This window comes from Coregonus clupeaformis, chromosome 40 (assembly GCF_020615455.1).
Source record: "Coregonus clupeaformis isolate EN_2021a chromosome 40, ASM2061545v1, whole genome shotgun sequence".
NCBI lineage: Eukaryota > Metazoa > Chordata > Actinopteri > Salmoniformes > Salmonidae > Coregonus > Coregonus clupeaformis.
Window position 1 is genome coordinate 2,646,692 of NC_059231.1, and position 12,349 is coordinate 2,659,040.

Here is a 12,349-nt window from a genome sequence, read left to right on the forward strand (position 1 = left end):
ATCTGGAAAGCATTACTAATGTTCATGGAAAGATGATATGGGGAGAGATGTGAAAAAGACTAGGGATTGGTTTTTAGAATCACACCATATTACGTCATAAATGATATAAAACCATGTCTTGAACAATAGAATAGCAGAATAGCGAATTACAGATTTTGGCTGTTGCTGTCTCCAGATATCTGCAGTATCTGTCAAATTCCGATGCTGGAACTTTTGTTATAATAAACCTTTATAAACAGAGTACAGTGTCGGCGGATTCCTTATCATTACAGCATGGACCAGCAAAGGTGTGTCTTTTAGACACTACACCCTCATTAAAATGCAAATCAATTTATAACATTTTTGACATGCGTCTTTCTGGATTTTTTTGTTGTTATTCTGTCTCTCACTGTTCAAATAAACGTACCAGTAAAATTATAGACTGATTATTTCTTTGTCAGTGGGCAAACGTACAAAATCAGCAGGGGATCAAAAACTTTTTTCCCTCACTGTACATAAGTTGTGCCAAGAGACCACTTTTTTTGAACAAGCAATGTTTTCAAAACTGTTATGTTTACATGAATTCTGATTATTTCCAGGGATACACAATATCCTGAAATATATGTAGATATCTTTGTTAGAAAGACTACTAGATTTACCTTGACGTAGGTGATGCTGAATGTAAAAAAAGGGCTCAACATAGCCCACTCTCCGCTGTAGAAAGGCTGATGTTCTATCTCTATGGTAGTCGCCTACTCGTTGACCTTGTGAATATAGACCTTTTTAGAAATCATTATTTTTTGCTGGAGGCTTTCTTTAAGACTTCCAAATAAGTTTTGGTTCACAAATACCAGCTAATGTGTTTACTCCCTCTGAGAGCTGATAGATCAAGAAGACCCACATCAACAAGCAACACGCCATGTCCTGTTGGCCCATCCATCCATCCATCCCGGTTTTGAAAATAGTAACCACTGTTCCCATTCACAGCTAATCATCCTGCTCTTTCAGTGGCACAGCCATCTATGTGGAGCCTCAGACTGGTAAATGAGACTTTCTTCTCCCGGACCAAATCCAATTACGTTGGGACAATAGTAGCAGCCCTACAGGCTTTGATACCTTTTTGGAAGCCTTGGTTCTCGCCATCTTCCATTGGATGTCCAAGTGCCTCCGTTTCCTTTATTTCCCTCTGGGTCTATCCACCCATTTCCACTTGCGCTAGGATTAACCGCGTGGATTGCATCTGGTGCAAAAAGCTAATCATGCCAAGGGTGCTCCTGACTATGTACATGTGGAAGGTGCACCACTGTAGGCCTATACTCCATGTGGACATATCATACACAGTCATCCATACAGTGCTTTATAAGGATTTGAGGGATGTTGTGCTGCAACTGATAATACATTGGATATAGCCCATTGTTATACATCTTATCTCTGCATGAAATGGAAGAAGCTATTACACCTGATAAACAATGTCACACAGATTACAATGGCACCATCTGGGGGCAAACTGTAAGAAACTTTAAAATCTTCCAAAGTATTTTTTGTAAGATCGTGGCGCTAGATAAACATCGTTTTACAACACAACATTTTTAAATGGTGTAATAGACAAGAAATACTGAACGCACAAGACCACAATTTTCTCCAAAGCCCATTTATTGAGTTAATATTCTGACCACACAGACTGTCGAGTACAAACCTACATCCCCTGGTTCTGTGTGCTTACTGGCAGATGAAGGTACATTGACACTGGTTTCTATATGAGGGGTAAGGTGTTAACATAGTAAACACACAAAGACAACAAGCAGGCTTAAAACGATCTCTTCCACAACGAGTGAGTGACGCTACTATAGCTTTGTGTGAATCAATGACACCATCAAGTCAAGACTGTCAAAAAACTCAAAACAGGCTTTCTTCTACTACAGTAGTTGTCATGGAATATATTATGGTATGACAGACCGAGGTCACTTGACATAAAACAAGGCAACAAAAGGGTACGACTACCCTCAAACTCAGGCAGGACTGTCTCCGATCACTGCTCACTGACCGACAACACCAAAGGAAATGACATCAACGCCAACTATAGGGGACCCTAGTGCAAGTTTAGAGTTTAATGAGTCTACATGAATATTCATATTGCCAAGCAACAGCAAGCAGGGGGAGAGTGGGACAGCAATGGCAAGTAGTTCAGACGGGAATGATGCATTAGCTTTAGGAGGACATCCCCTCCCCCTGGACAAGACACCTCCTTTAGCCGACAGACTGCTGGTGGTGGGAATGAATAAGTCCAGAGGGTCCTAGGTCTTCTAGAAGCTCTGGTTAGGTTCTGGGCAGACAGTCCCCCGTCAGTGGTTCAGTGTTGGCCCATAGTCCCGGGTGTCAATAGTGTGTGGGTGAAGTTGGTAGATGAGGTGATCACAGTTAGGGTTGGTTGAACATCTTGGTCTTCAGGTTCTCTGACAGTTTATCCAGGAACTCAAAGGTGTTCAGGTAGTCTGAGCGTTTGGTACTAAAAAGGGAGGAGAGGAGAAGAGTAAGATGAAGGAAAGAGAGGAGAGAAAGAAAGACAGTTGGAGTCAGTCTAGTTTCATAATCAGGTTTACTGTGTATGCATGCACGTACGTACGTACGTACAGTTGAAGTCGGAAGTTTACATACACCTTAGCCAAATACATTTAAACTCAGTTTTTCACAATTCCTGACATTTAATCCTAGTAAAAATTCCCTGTCTTAGGTCAGTTAGGATCACCACTTTATTTTAAGAATGTGAAATGTCAGAATAATAGTAGAGAGTGATTTATTTCAGCTTTTATTTCTTTCATCACATTCCCAGTGGGTCAGAAGTGTACATACACTCAATTAGTATTTGGTAGCATTGCCTTTAAATTGTGTAACTTGGGTCAAACGTTTCGGGTAGTCTTCCACAATAAGTTGGGTGAATTTTGGCCCATTCCTCCTGACAGAGCTGGTGTAACTGAGTCAGGTTTGTAGGCCTCCTTGCTCGCAAACGCTTTTTCAGTTCTGCCCACAGATTTTCTATAGGATTGAGGTCAGGGCTTTGTGATGGCCACTCCAATACCTTGACTTTGTTGTCCTTAAGCCATTTTGCCACAACTTTGGAAGTATGCTTGGGTTCATTGTCCATTTGGAAGACCCATTTGCGACCAAGCTTTAACTTCCTGACTGATGTCTTGAGATGTTGCTTCAATATATCCACATAATTTTCCATCCTCATGATGCAAATCTATTTTGTGAAGTGCACCAGTCCCTCCTGCAGCAAAGCACCCCTACAGCTTGATGCTGCCACCCCCGTGCTTCACGGTTGGGATGGTGTTCTTCGGCTTGCAAGCAACCCCCTTTTTCCTCCAAACATAACGATGGTCATTATGGCCAAACAGTTATATTTTTGTTTCATCAGACCAGAGGACATTTCTCCAAAAAGTACAATCTTTGACCCCATGTGCAGTTGCACACCGTAGTCTGGCTTTTTTATGGCGGTTTTGGAGCAGTGGCTTTTTCCTTGCTGAGCGGCCTTTCAGGTTATGTCAATATAGGACTCGTTTTACTGTGGATATAGATACTTTTGTACCTGTTTCCTCCAGCATCTTCACAAGGTCCTTTGCTGTTGTTCTGGGATTGATTTGCACTTTCGCACCAAAGTACGTTCATCTCTAGGAGACAGAACGCGTCTCCTTCCTGAGCGGTATGACGGCTGCGTGGTCCCATGGTGTTTATACTTGCATACTATTGTTTGTACAGATGAATGTGGTACCTTCAGGCATTTGGAAATTGCTCCCAAGGATGAACCAGACTTGTGGAGGTCTACAATTTTTCTTCTGAGGTCTTGGTTGATTTATTTTGATTTTCCCATGATGTCAAGCAAAGAGGCACTGAGTTTGAAGGTAGGCCTTGAAATACATCCACAGGTACACCTCCAATTGACTCAAATGATGTCAATTAGCCTATCAGAAGCTTCTAAAGCCATGACATCATTTTCTGGAATTTTCCAAGCTGTTTAAAAGGCACAGTCAACTTAGTGTATGTAACCTTCTGACCCACTGGAATTGTGATACAGTGAATTTTAAGTGAAATAATCTGTCTGTAAACAATTGTTGGAAAAATTACTTGTGTCATGCACAAAGTAGATGTCCTAACCGACTTGTCAAAACTATAGTTTGTTAACAAGACATTTGTGGGGTGGTTGAAAAACAAGTTTTAATGACTCCAATCTAAGTGTATGTAAACTTCCGACTTCAACTGTATGTGTGATACTCACTCCGCCATGCCTTTGATGCAGATAGCCAGATCCTTGGTCATAAAGCCAGCCTCGATGGTCTCGACGCAGATTACCTCCAGGGCCTCGGCAAACACACGCAGCTCTGCGTTGTCATCCAGCTTCGCCCGGTGCAGCAGCCCCCGCGACCAAGCAAAGATGGACGCTGCGCACACACACAGGACATTTCAAAACATTGAGCTCTTTTCCTAGGTCCTTGTGTTGCCTGTGTTTCTCTTAGCTGGGGTGTAATCATTAGTCCAAACATATAGAAACTGTTTTCTTGGACAAATTCAGGTAGGTCCCTCCCAGTTACGTTTCGATTAAGAAATGTTTTGCAACAGAATCGGCGTAATGAATACACCCCTGCTACATTCAGATCTACACACAGAAGGGAAAAGAGCTAGGCTAAAAGGTTTTTTAGAGCAGGCATTATCAGTCAGAGACAGAATGAAATAGAACATATATTGTATCAGTGTCTAATTTACCGATGGGGTTGGTGGATGTCTCCTTGCCCTGCTGGTGCTGTCTGTAGTGGCGCGTAACTGTGCCGTGGGCCGCCTCTGACTCTACCGTACGACCGTCAGGACAGATGAGCACACTGGTCATCATACCAAGGGACCCATAACCTGGGGGACACACAGAGACATTAAATACATCTGTCACAAAGTACTTAACAGCTAACTGGATGTAAACAACACTCAGAGCCAGTATTACCAAGACAACATAAAAGCAGCATTCTCCTTAGTGTTCTCGAACTAAAAGTCTAACTCAATTTCTATTGGGATACAGTGTCTTAGAATATTCCAGAGTACGACTGTACTAGACTGGAGTGGACTTAACTAGCTGGTCTTACCTTGGGCTACAGAGTCAGACTGGACGTCTCCGTCGTAGTTCTTGCAGGCCCAGATGAATCCTCCATCAGACTTCATGGCCTGAGCCACCATGTCATCAATCAGACGATGCTCATACCAGATCCCCTTCTGCTCAAATTTAGAGCGGTACTGCCTTCGACACACAGGAACAGGTACGAGAACAGGGTTTACACACCTAAACCTCATACTGTCTTTTCTAAAGGAGTCAGACATTGAAAATATGCATAGTAATAATAATAATAATAATAATAATAATAATATGCCATTTAGCAGACGCTTTTATCCAAAGCGACTTACAGTCATGCGTGCATACATTTTTGTGTATTGGTGGTCCCGGGGATCGAACCCACTACCTTGGCGTTACAAGCGCCGTGCTCTACCAGCTCTACCAGCGGGGCTTGTCTGCCATTGACCCATTATCATCAACCATACTTTGTATGTGACTCATGTTTCATGAGTCTTGACTACATGCTGAAAAATATATTGTCAATAGGGACAATAAAGATTTACTCGACTCAAATGTTGTCTGAGGCCAGGCAGACTTACTTCTCGTAGATCTCCTGGAAGATATCTTTGAAGCGTCCGTCGTACTTCTTGAGGATGGTGTTCTTGGTGCTGAGGTACAGAGGCCAGGCTTTTTGCAGCCCCATCTGGAAGGAGCTGTGGGCAAAGTCCCTGATGGAGCTGTCTGTGTTGTACATCCCCAGAGCCACGCCACCTGAACCTGGAAGACAGACAGACGCATCAATCTCATGAAGATACTGTCCACGCTCACATAAACACACAAGACACACTAAGACAGCCTTTTTGGAGAAGGTGCAAACAGAGCGATGGAGCGAACCTTAATCTCACCCTCTAGTTAATCAAAGTTCAATGTTTGTCTACAGTATGTGCAGGAGAGGGAGATACATGGCTGATTTATAACTCAGAGTTAAAATCAGATAACGGCGTTCTCGTATTGTAATATTTACACTGCAAGCATATATAAAGATAGCCTATGGTGCCAGCCTGTGTATGTCATATGGGGCGGCAGGTAGCTTAGATATGGGGCGGCAGGTAGCTTTGGTAAGAGTGTTGTGCCAGTAACTGAAAGGTCACTGGTTCTAATCCCCGAGCTGACTAGGTGAAAAATCTGTCGATGTGCCCTTAAGCAAGGCACTTAACCTTAATTGCTCCTGTAAGTCGCTCTGGATAAGAGCGTCTGCTAAATGACTAAAATGTTTAAAAAATACAATATTATATACGGGACACAATCTATACTGGACATTATTTCCCTTACATTTTAAGATTGATTTTTCATCGACAAGTAAACGTGGTTTTACCTTCAAAATCATGGACAACAAAGTTCATTGGCTCCCCAGTCTTGGGTGTGAATTTCATCTCCAGTCTCCCAGGTCCAGGTACCACAAAGTCGGTGGCCTTGTACTGCAAAGGGGGAGAGAGGGAGAGGTCATAGATGTAACAGACAAGGGCTCTATCTAGTGGAGAAAAACAGAAGTGCAATCCCTGTCTGGGGCAACCAGGCACTGGACTACTGTTCACTGGGTAGATGACAGTAACCTGTAATCTTGGAATAGATGACAGGTTACATTGCTGTTAGAGAGCTGAAATACAGATATGTCTGTCCAAAATGAAACATTGTTCTGAGTGGCTTCAACCAATCAGGAGTGTGGATGCAACCAAAAAAGCAATCCGAAATAGCACTGTAATATAATATAAAAAACATGTATCCTGCTTATCAATCATCCAGGCCATACAGTGACGTGATTCTCAAATACAGTAACCAACCAAAAGGTCAAGTTCCCACCTAATTGGAGTTAAAGCGCATTGACTATGGCATGGTGCCATGTAGAGGTTTGATTGTTCTCTAGCTGCAGTACAGTATGAATGACGTAGCACTTTGAGATGTGGAGCCAGTGTGTCAACACATGGTCTAAAGGCCAACGCATCCATTTAATCAGTGACTGACAGAGCCTTCAGTGACAACACCATTCCCCCACCTGCCCATCTGTCTCTCTGTGAGCAGGCCCAACAACCACATCTCTAGTCTGCATGAAGTTAACATGTGATCAACTTGATACTGTACAATATCACCCTTAACGTGTTAAAAGAGACGGGGTACCACTAACACATTGCTTCATTTACCTATGGCGTAGCATAGCATCCATCCTTTCTCTCGAGGTAATCAGATTCAAGGAAGTGAGGGAGGAAGGGCCTAGAGAGAAACCTAGAGAGCCAATCATTAAGGGGGCATAAATACGTTTTGATGAATGGTTAGTAAGGGTTCTACTGCTGAAGGGTTCGTAAAAGGTTACCTGGTCTCCGTGGGCGTGCCTGCCAATGATGATGGGTTTGACCCAGCCGGGCACCAGGCGGGGGATGTTCTTACAGATGATGGGCTCCCTGAACACGGTGCCTCCCAGGATGTTACGGATGGTCCCGTTGGGCGAGCGCCACATCTGCTTCAGCTTGAACTCCTCCATCCGGTTTTCGTCCGGCGTGATGGTAGCACACTTAATGCCCACATTGTAGCGTCGCGTTGCCTCCGCCGCCTCAACCGTCACCTTGTCGTCCGTGGCGTTGCGGTTCTCCATGCCCAGGTCGTAGCTGAGGAAAGGGCAGGGAGGGTAGCAGGGGAGAGGCGCAGGGAGGGGGGAAATGAGCGGCAGGGAGGAAGGAGGAGAATTGTTACCTTTAGGGTTCATGGGAGGACAAATGCTATGAAAAGTGTGTGGGCCTGTGAAACCAATCTCTGGGACATATTCTTCGTATTAAAGTTGGCTTTATTCTGATTCTAACATGTTTAATGCTGATACATTTACTGTGTGTTTTTGTTTGATGTCATTTAGCCTTCTATAATAAAGTCAGTGGGGATTCCCAATCCAAAGCCTACCTCTGATGACTGAACCACCTGATCAGGGAGTCCCCTACTCTATCAGGTCTAACACAGAGCCACTCTGTAGCAAGCAGCACGGGACACAGCAAACAACAAAACCTTCCTGTTTCAAATGCAGCAGGAATTAAACACTTGCAAAAAGTAGAATGTGTTTGTGTCAAACAGAGCAACATTCAATCAGTGTGAAATTATGTAAATCAGATAGTGTCGTCACCATAGAGTAAGCTTGGTGAGAGGCTGAACCAGAAATAGTATAGAAGATGCTAACATGTGAACAAAGAGGCCAGTCTTCGCAGGCTGCTGCTGCGTGACTGAACTAATGAATTTCTCCTCTGAAAGACCCAACACATCCTAGCAGGCGATGGGGGTGCTCTGGATTTCCACTAGTTACCGCAAGCACAAAGTCAAAATTGGCTAGATTGTAAAATATTTGCCTTTTTGGTCTTAAATTTAAGGTTAGGCATAAGGTTAGTAGTGTGGTTAAGGTTGTTTAAAACTTGATTTTAAGAAGAGAAATGGTATAAATAGGTGCGGTTTATGACTTTGTGGCTGTGGTAGCTAGTGACAACTGACGCCCTACTCCTGGTGGCATTGAGCTATTAGAGTTTGTGCTATTAGTTCATATAAACAACGTATTATTTCTACATACAGTACAATAGTTAATGAGAGACTGGGTTGTCTGCTCACACAAACTACAACAATGCAAGAAGCAAGACTGGTTGATTGATTTAACTAACACTAAATTGAAAATCCCCCCACAAATTCACAACTAAATGTGTGCACTACACTCATATGTCCAAAAAGACAAGACTAAGCATAAATACCTATACATTTCCTTGTAGGCCTTTCCTTGCGGAAACTGGGTATTGTTTAACAACCTTTCACCCAGTTTCTCCCTCCCCTCCCCTTAGCCCAGTACTACAACAATGTGCTGCTCCACAGACATAGGTCAGATCAGAGATATTAGGATGCAGACAACCACAGGTTAGATGTGCAACTCAACGTAATTGGGAAATCAGCACATCTGAGACTGTGTGATACAGCACTACAGGCTTTGTGTAATGGTGTGAGCTGGAGATAAGCTGCTGCGCCTCCTGAGGGGGGTGTGCACTGTGGTTGACCAAGATGAACCATCCTCTCCACCCACATCCCCCACCACACCAAATGCATTCCTAAGACTTGTAAAACGAATGAGGGTGCCCTACAGACAGAAACAGCAGGAATAACACAAACCTGCAAGAAAAAAAAACTCAAGCTATCCTTCTCGCTTGACCAACTTCATAGATGCCAATAATTTGATTCATTTTTGAATTACTGGAGAAAATTAAAAAAAACATCCCTGGACATTTGTAATAAACATGACCACAGAGGTCAGGTCATGGGTAATCACTTCCGCCCAAATGCGCGAAGAGTCTGCTGGACCAACGTGTCAAACTTTACCTTTGTTAGCCAATACAGAAAGCCCGGGAGAAACTCCCGGCGCATAGGCATCAGCTTATTCTACCAACCAATCATCTCCCACAACACCTTCCCCCTAACCCTCCCCCGTACAATAGCACACCACAAGCACACAGAGCCACGCCTCAGTCGTGTGATTCGCTAAAATTAAATGACAAATAGTTTACTCATTAAAGTCACTCCCATAGAATTCTAATGGCCACTCCCACTAAGACCAGCTTTGAATCATTGATGTACCAGGCTTATTATGTGCTGTGCGCAATAGCCTGGGGACAAGGTTAGGTCATGGGTTTGGAACACTGGGAGGTGTGTATTTTCACTATGACTAAGGCTACGTGGTCCTGTTGGTTATAGAATAACTATTACAACATATCATGTTGCATCAATACTGAAAATATTGTGAAAGAAGTAAGAACTTCTAAGCTCTTAACACAGACCTTATGCATTTTGCCTTTAACTGGCAGTTCTCAAAAACATCAAAAGTTTCTAACTGTTTTAAGACAGAACTGAAAAACTAATGTACAATTGTGATAATCACAGCGCTGCAGCCAATGTTGTGTGTGTGTTTAATATCAGTCCACAGTCTGAAGGTCTAGCGTAAAAAGAGGAGTGGACTGGAGCATAGGACTTGAACAGTTCGAATTTGACAGACCAGAGTTGTACATCTTGGAAAGCATTCGTTCTGGTTTGTACTCTATCAACCACGCCACATCTAGATCAACTAGTCTGCTGACGTCATGTGATCAGATTGTCTGGGGGTTTGGGTAATACACTGCTCTATAAAAAACAGCTAAACCTAGGAACAAACTGGTCCTCAGAATTTGAATAAGCATTTGTCTTTTCAAAAACGGTCAATTATTATGCAAGTCCCTTAGATCTGGGCAGCACCTCTCTCTTCTACCGAACACTGGAAACACGTGCTGAACAGACATCAAACACAGGATAACATGAGAGTACAATAAAGAAGCCGTTGCACAATAATATGCATTGACAACTAACACACCTGTCCTTGGTGATATCGTGCTAGTGTCAAGGGTTAGTGCAGTGCACAGCTATGGTCAGCATTTCAACATCACGTCTTACAGAATCTTTAGACAGACATATATTGAATAGAAAAGACATGCTTGTCTATCATGTAGATTCAGAACACTGATACGACTCCGCTCTATTCATTCCAGTTCTGTTATATTTTCTATATATTTAATGTATAGGAAATGTGTCGAAACTGGGAGGGACTACCTGAACTTGTCCAATAAGAAGTGCTCATTTTCATTGCAAAATGTGAAGTATAAAGTAATCCTTCTACTCCCCCCTCCCCCACCCCCCCATAAAAAAACAGAAAAAAAAAAACAGGTGGTTGTCCCACTGGCTATCATAAGTTGAATGCACCAATTTGTAAGTCGGTCTGGATAAGAGCGTCTGCTAAATGATGTAAATGTAATACAGTCCCTGGTGTATCAGCAGGTTTAAGTCACCTGTGCAGGTCCATCTCCAGGTAGGGGAAGATGAGCTTCTCCTTAATGAGCTCCCAGATTACTCTGGTCATCTCATCCCCCTGCATCTCCACCACCGACCCTGCCTTGATCTTCTGGGACATCCTGGAACCTGGGGGAGGGAAAGTTGTGTGAAGTTGTGTGTGTGTGGGGGGGAAGGCAGCAGAACAAGAAAGTGGCAACTGGCAAGCCTTCTGAACATGGAAGTTATTTCAGCAGTGATACAGTCAAGGCCATTTCCCCTGGTCTAAAGTACATACAAATTGAATAAACTTCATTTATAACTGGAACTGCAAGTTACTAGACCAGTGAGTCAGCATTTTTATTCTATGAACGCAGTTTACTCCATTTGGTTAAACTGGGACAGTCTCAAAAGACATTCCAACCTCTAGTTTTACAAGTCTAACAACTTCACCTCAACCAGAATTAGTTTCAAATCAAATTTTATTGTGGGTTTTAGCACTTTTTGCCCATTTCTCAAAACTGAAAATGGATACCCTACATTAGCTACAAGCAATATCAAGGCAAGAAACCTTGAGATAAAATGTATCCAATCAACAAGGCATTATTGGTGCTACAGTTTTTAATCGATACATTGCTTCTTCTGAAAACTGACCAAATAAAAGCGTTTAGGCACAATATGCCTACGCTTGAAAAGCATAACCTTGTAGCAGATATTATGAGTGCCTACCTTCGTTTTCTAACAGAACCACAGTCTGCGGGTAATAGTTGAGGCGGTAGAGCGTCTTGTTCTACACCAACTGGTTTTACAAGGCTGCGACTACTATCTGCGGGAGGAGAGGCGCGGTTCCATATAAATTGACGAGTCAACCTGGAGAGAGTTCGATTACACCGAACTGGGGTAAACAGGGCTTTTGCCCGTCACCAGGCAAAAGCGGTGAGGGAGGAGAGCCTGGCTCAAATCGAGTTTGACAGGGCCATAATGTCAACAAAACAGCATGATGAATCGTTCAGAAACATAAAAAAATTATTTTCTATTAAATAAATGCTACACATTTCTAGGTAGTTTTCCTTGGAAGGCAGATATAGCGATATACATGTTTTTATAATGAGCAAAACTTTTGCATGTAAAAACACTGGCCTACAAAGAACTACGTCATTTTTGTTTTCAGCCGACTTAATCGTCGGCTTTGACCGGTGAACCCGGCTCACCCTCGGTAGCCAGCCCGGTTTCAAAACGAATGTAATCAATGCTAAACCGGGTTTGCACGGGGAATTAATCGAATCCCCTTCTGGTTAGCGCAAGCGCAAGTGAACCAATCAGGGGAAATGTCAAAACCTAAACCAGAGACGTTTTTGTTCTCAATGAAATAATGTATTAAGGAGACCAGACCCAGCTGCTATTGCATTGGTGTCT

The 12,349-nt window shown here is 43.0% G+C and overlaps 1 protein-coding gene across 1 annotated transcript; it reads right to left on the bottom strand.

Moving 5' to 3' along the window:
• Positions 1 to 1,614: 1,614 nt before the first annotated feature.
• On the bottom strand, positions 1,615 to 11,770 carry LOC121555197 (isocitrate dehydrogenase [NADP] cytoplasmic-like). Its single transcript, XM_041869038.2, has 9 exons — positions 11,663 to 11,770; positions 10,954 to 11,083; positions 7,440 to 7,731; positions 6,447 to 6,549; positions 5,671 to 5,848; positions 5,106 to 5,257; positions 4,738 to 4,878; positions 4,253 to 4,415; positions 1,615 to 2,485 (listed from the first exon to the last, which is right to left on the bottom strand). Exons 2-9 carry the CDS (start codon positions 11,073 to 11,075, stop codon positions 2,398 to 2,400), a joined length of 1,239 nt encoding a protein of 412 aa, XP_041724972.1. The 5' UTR covers positions 11,076 to 11,083; positions 11,663 to 11,770; the 3' UTR covers positions 1,615 to 2,397.
• Positions 11,771 to 12,349: the final 579 nt, after the last annotated feature.

Excerpts from the sequence above, each read along its gene's own strand:
- LOC121555197 (XM_041869038.2), bottom strand. The coding sequence starts at position 11,075 with ATGTCCCAGAAGATCAAGGCAGGGTCGGTGGTGGAGATGCAGGGGGAT. Across the intron at positions 7,732-10,953 it reads CTGGAGATGGACCTGCACAG|CTACGACCTGGGCATGGAGA; the intron begins GTGACTTAAACC and ends CCCTTTCCTCAG. Across the intron at positions 2,486-4,252 it reads TGCATCAAAGGCATGGCGGA|TACCAAACGCTCAGACTACC; the intron begins GTGAGTATCACA and ends CTCCCTTTTTAG.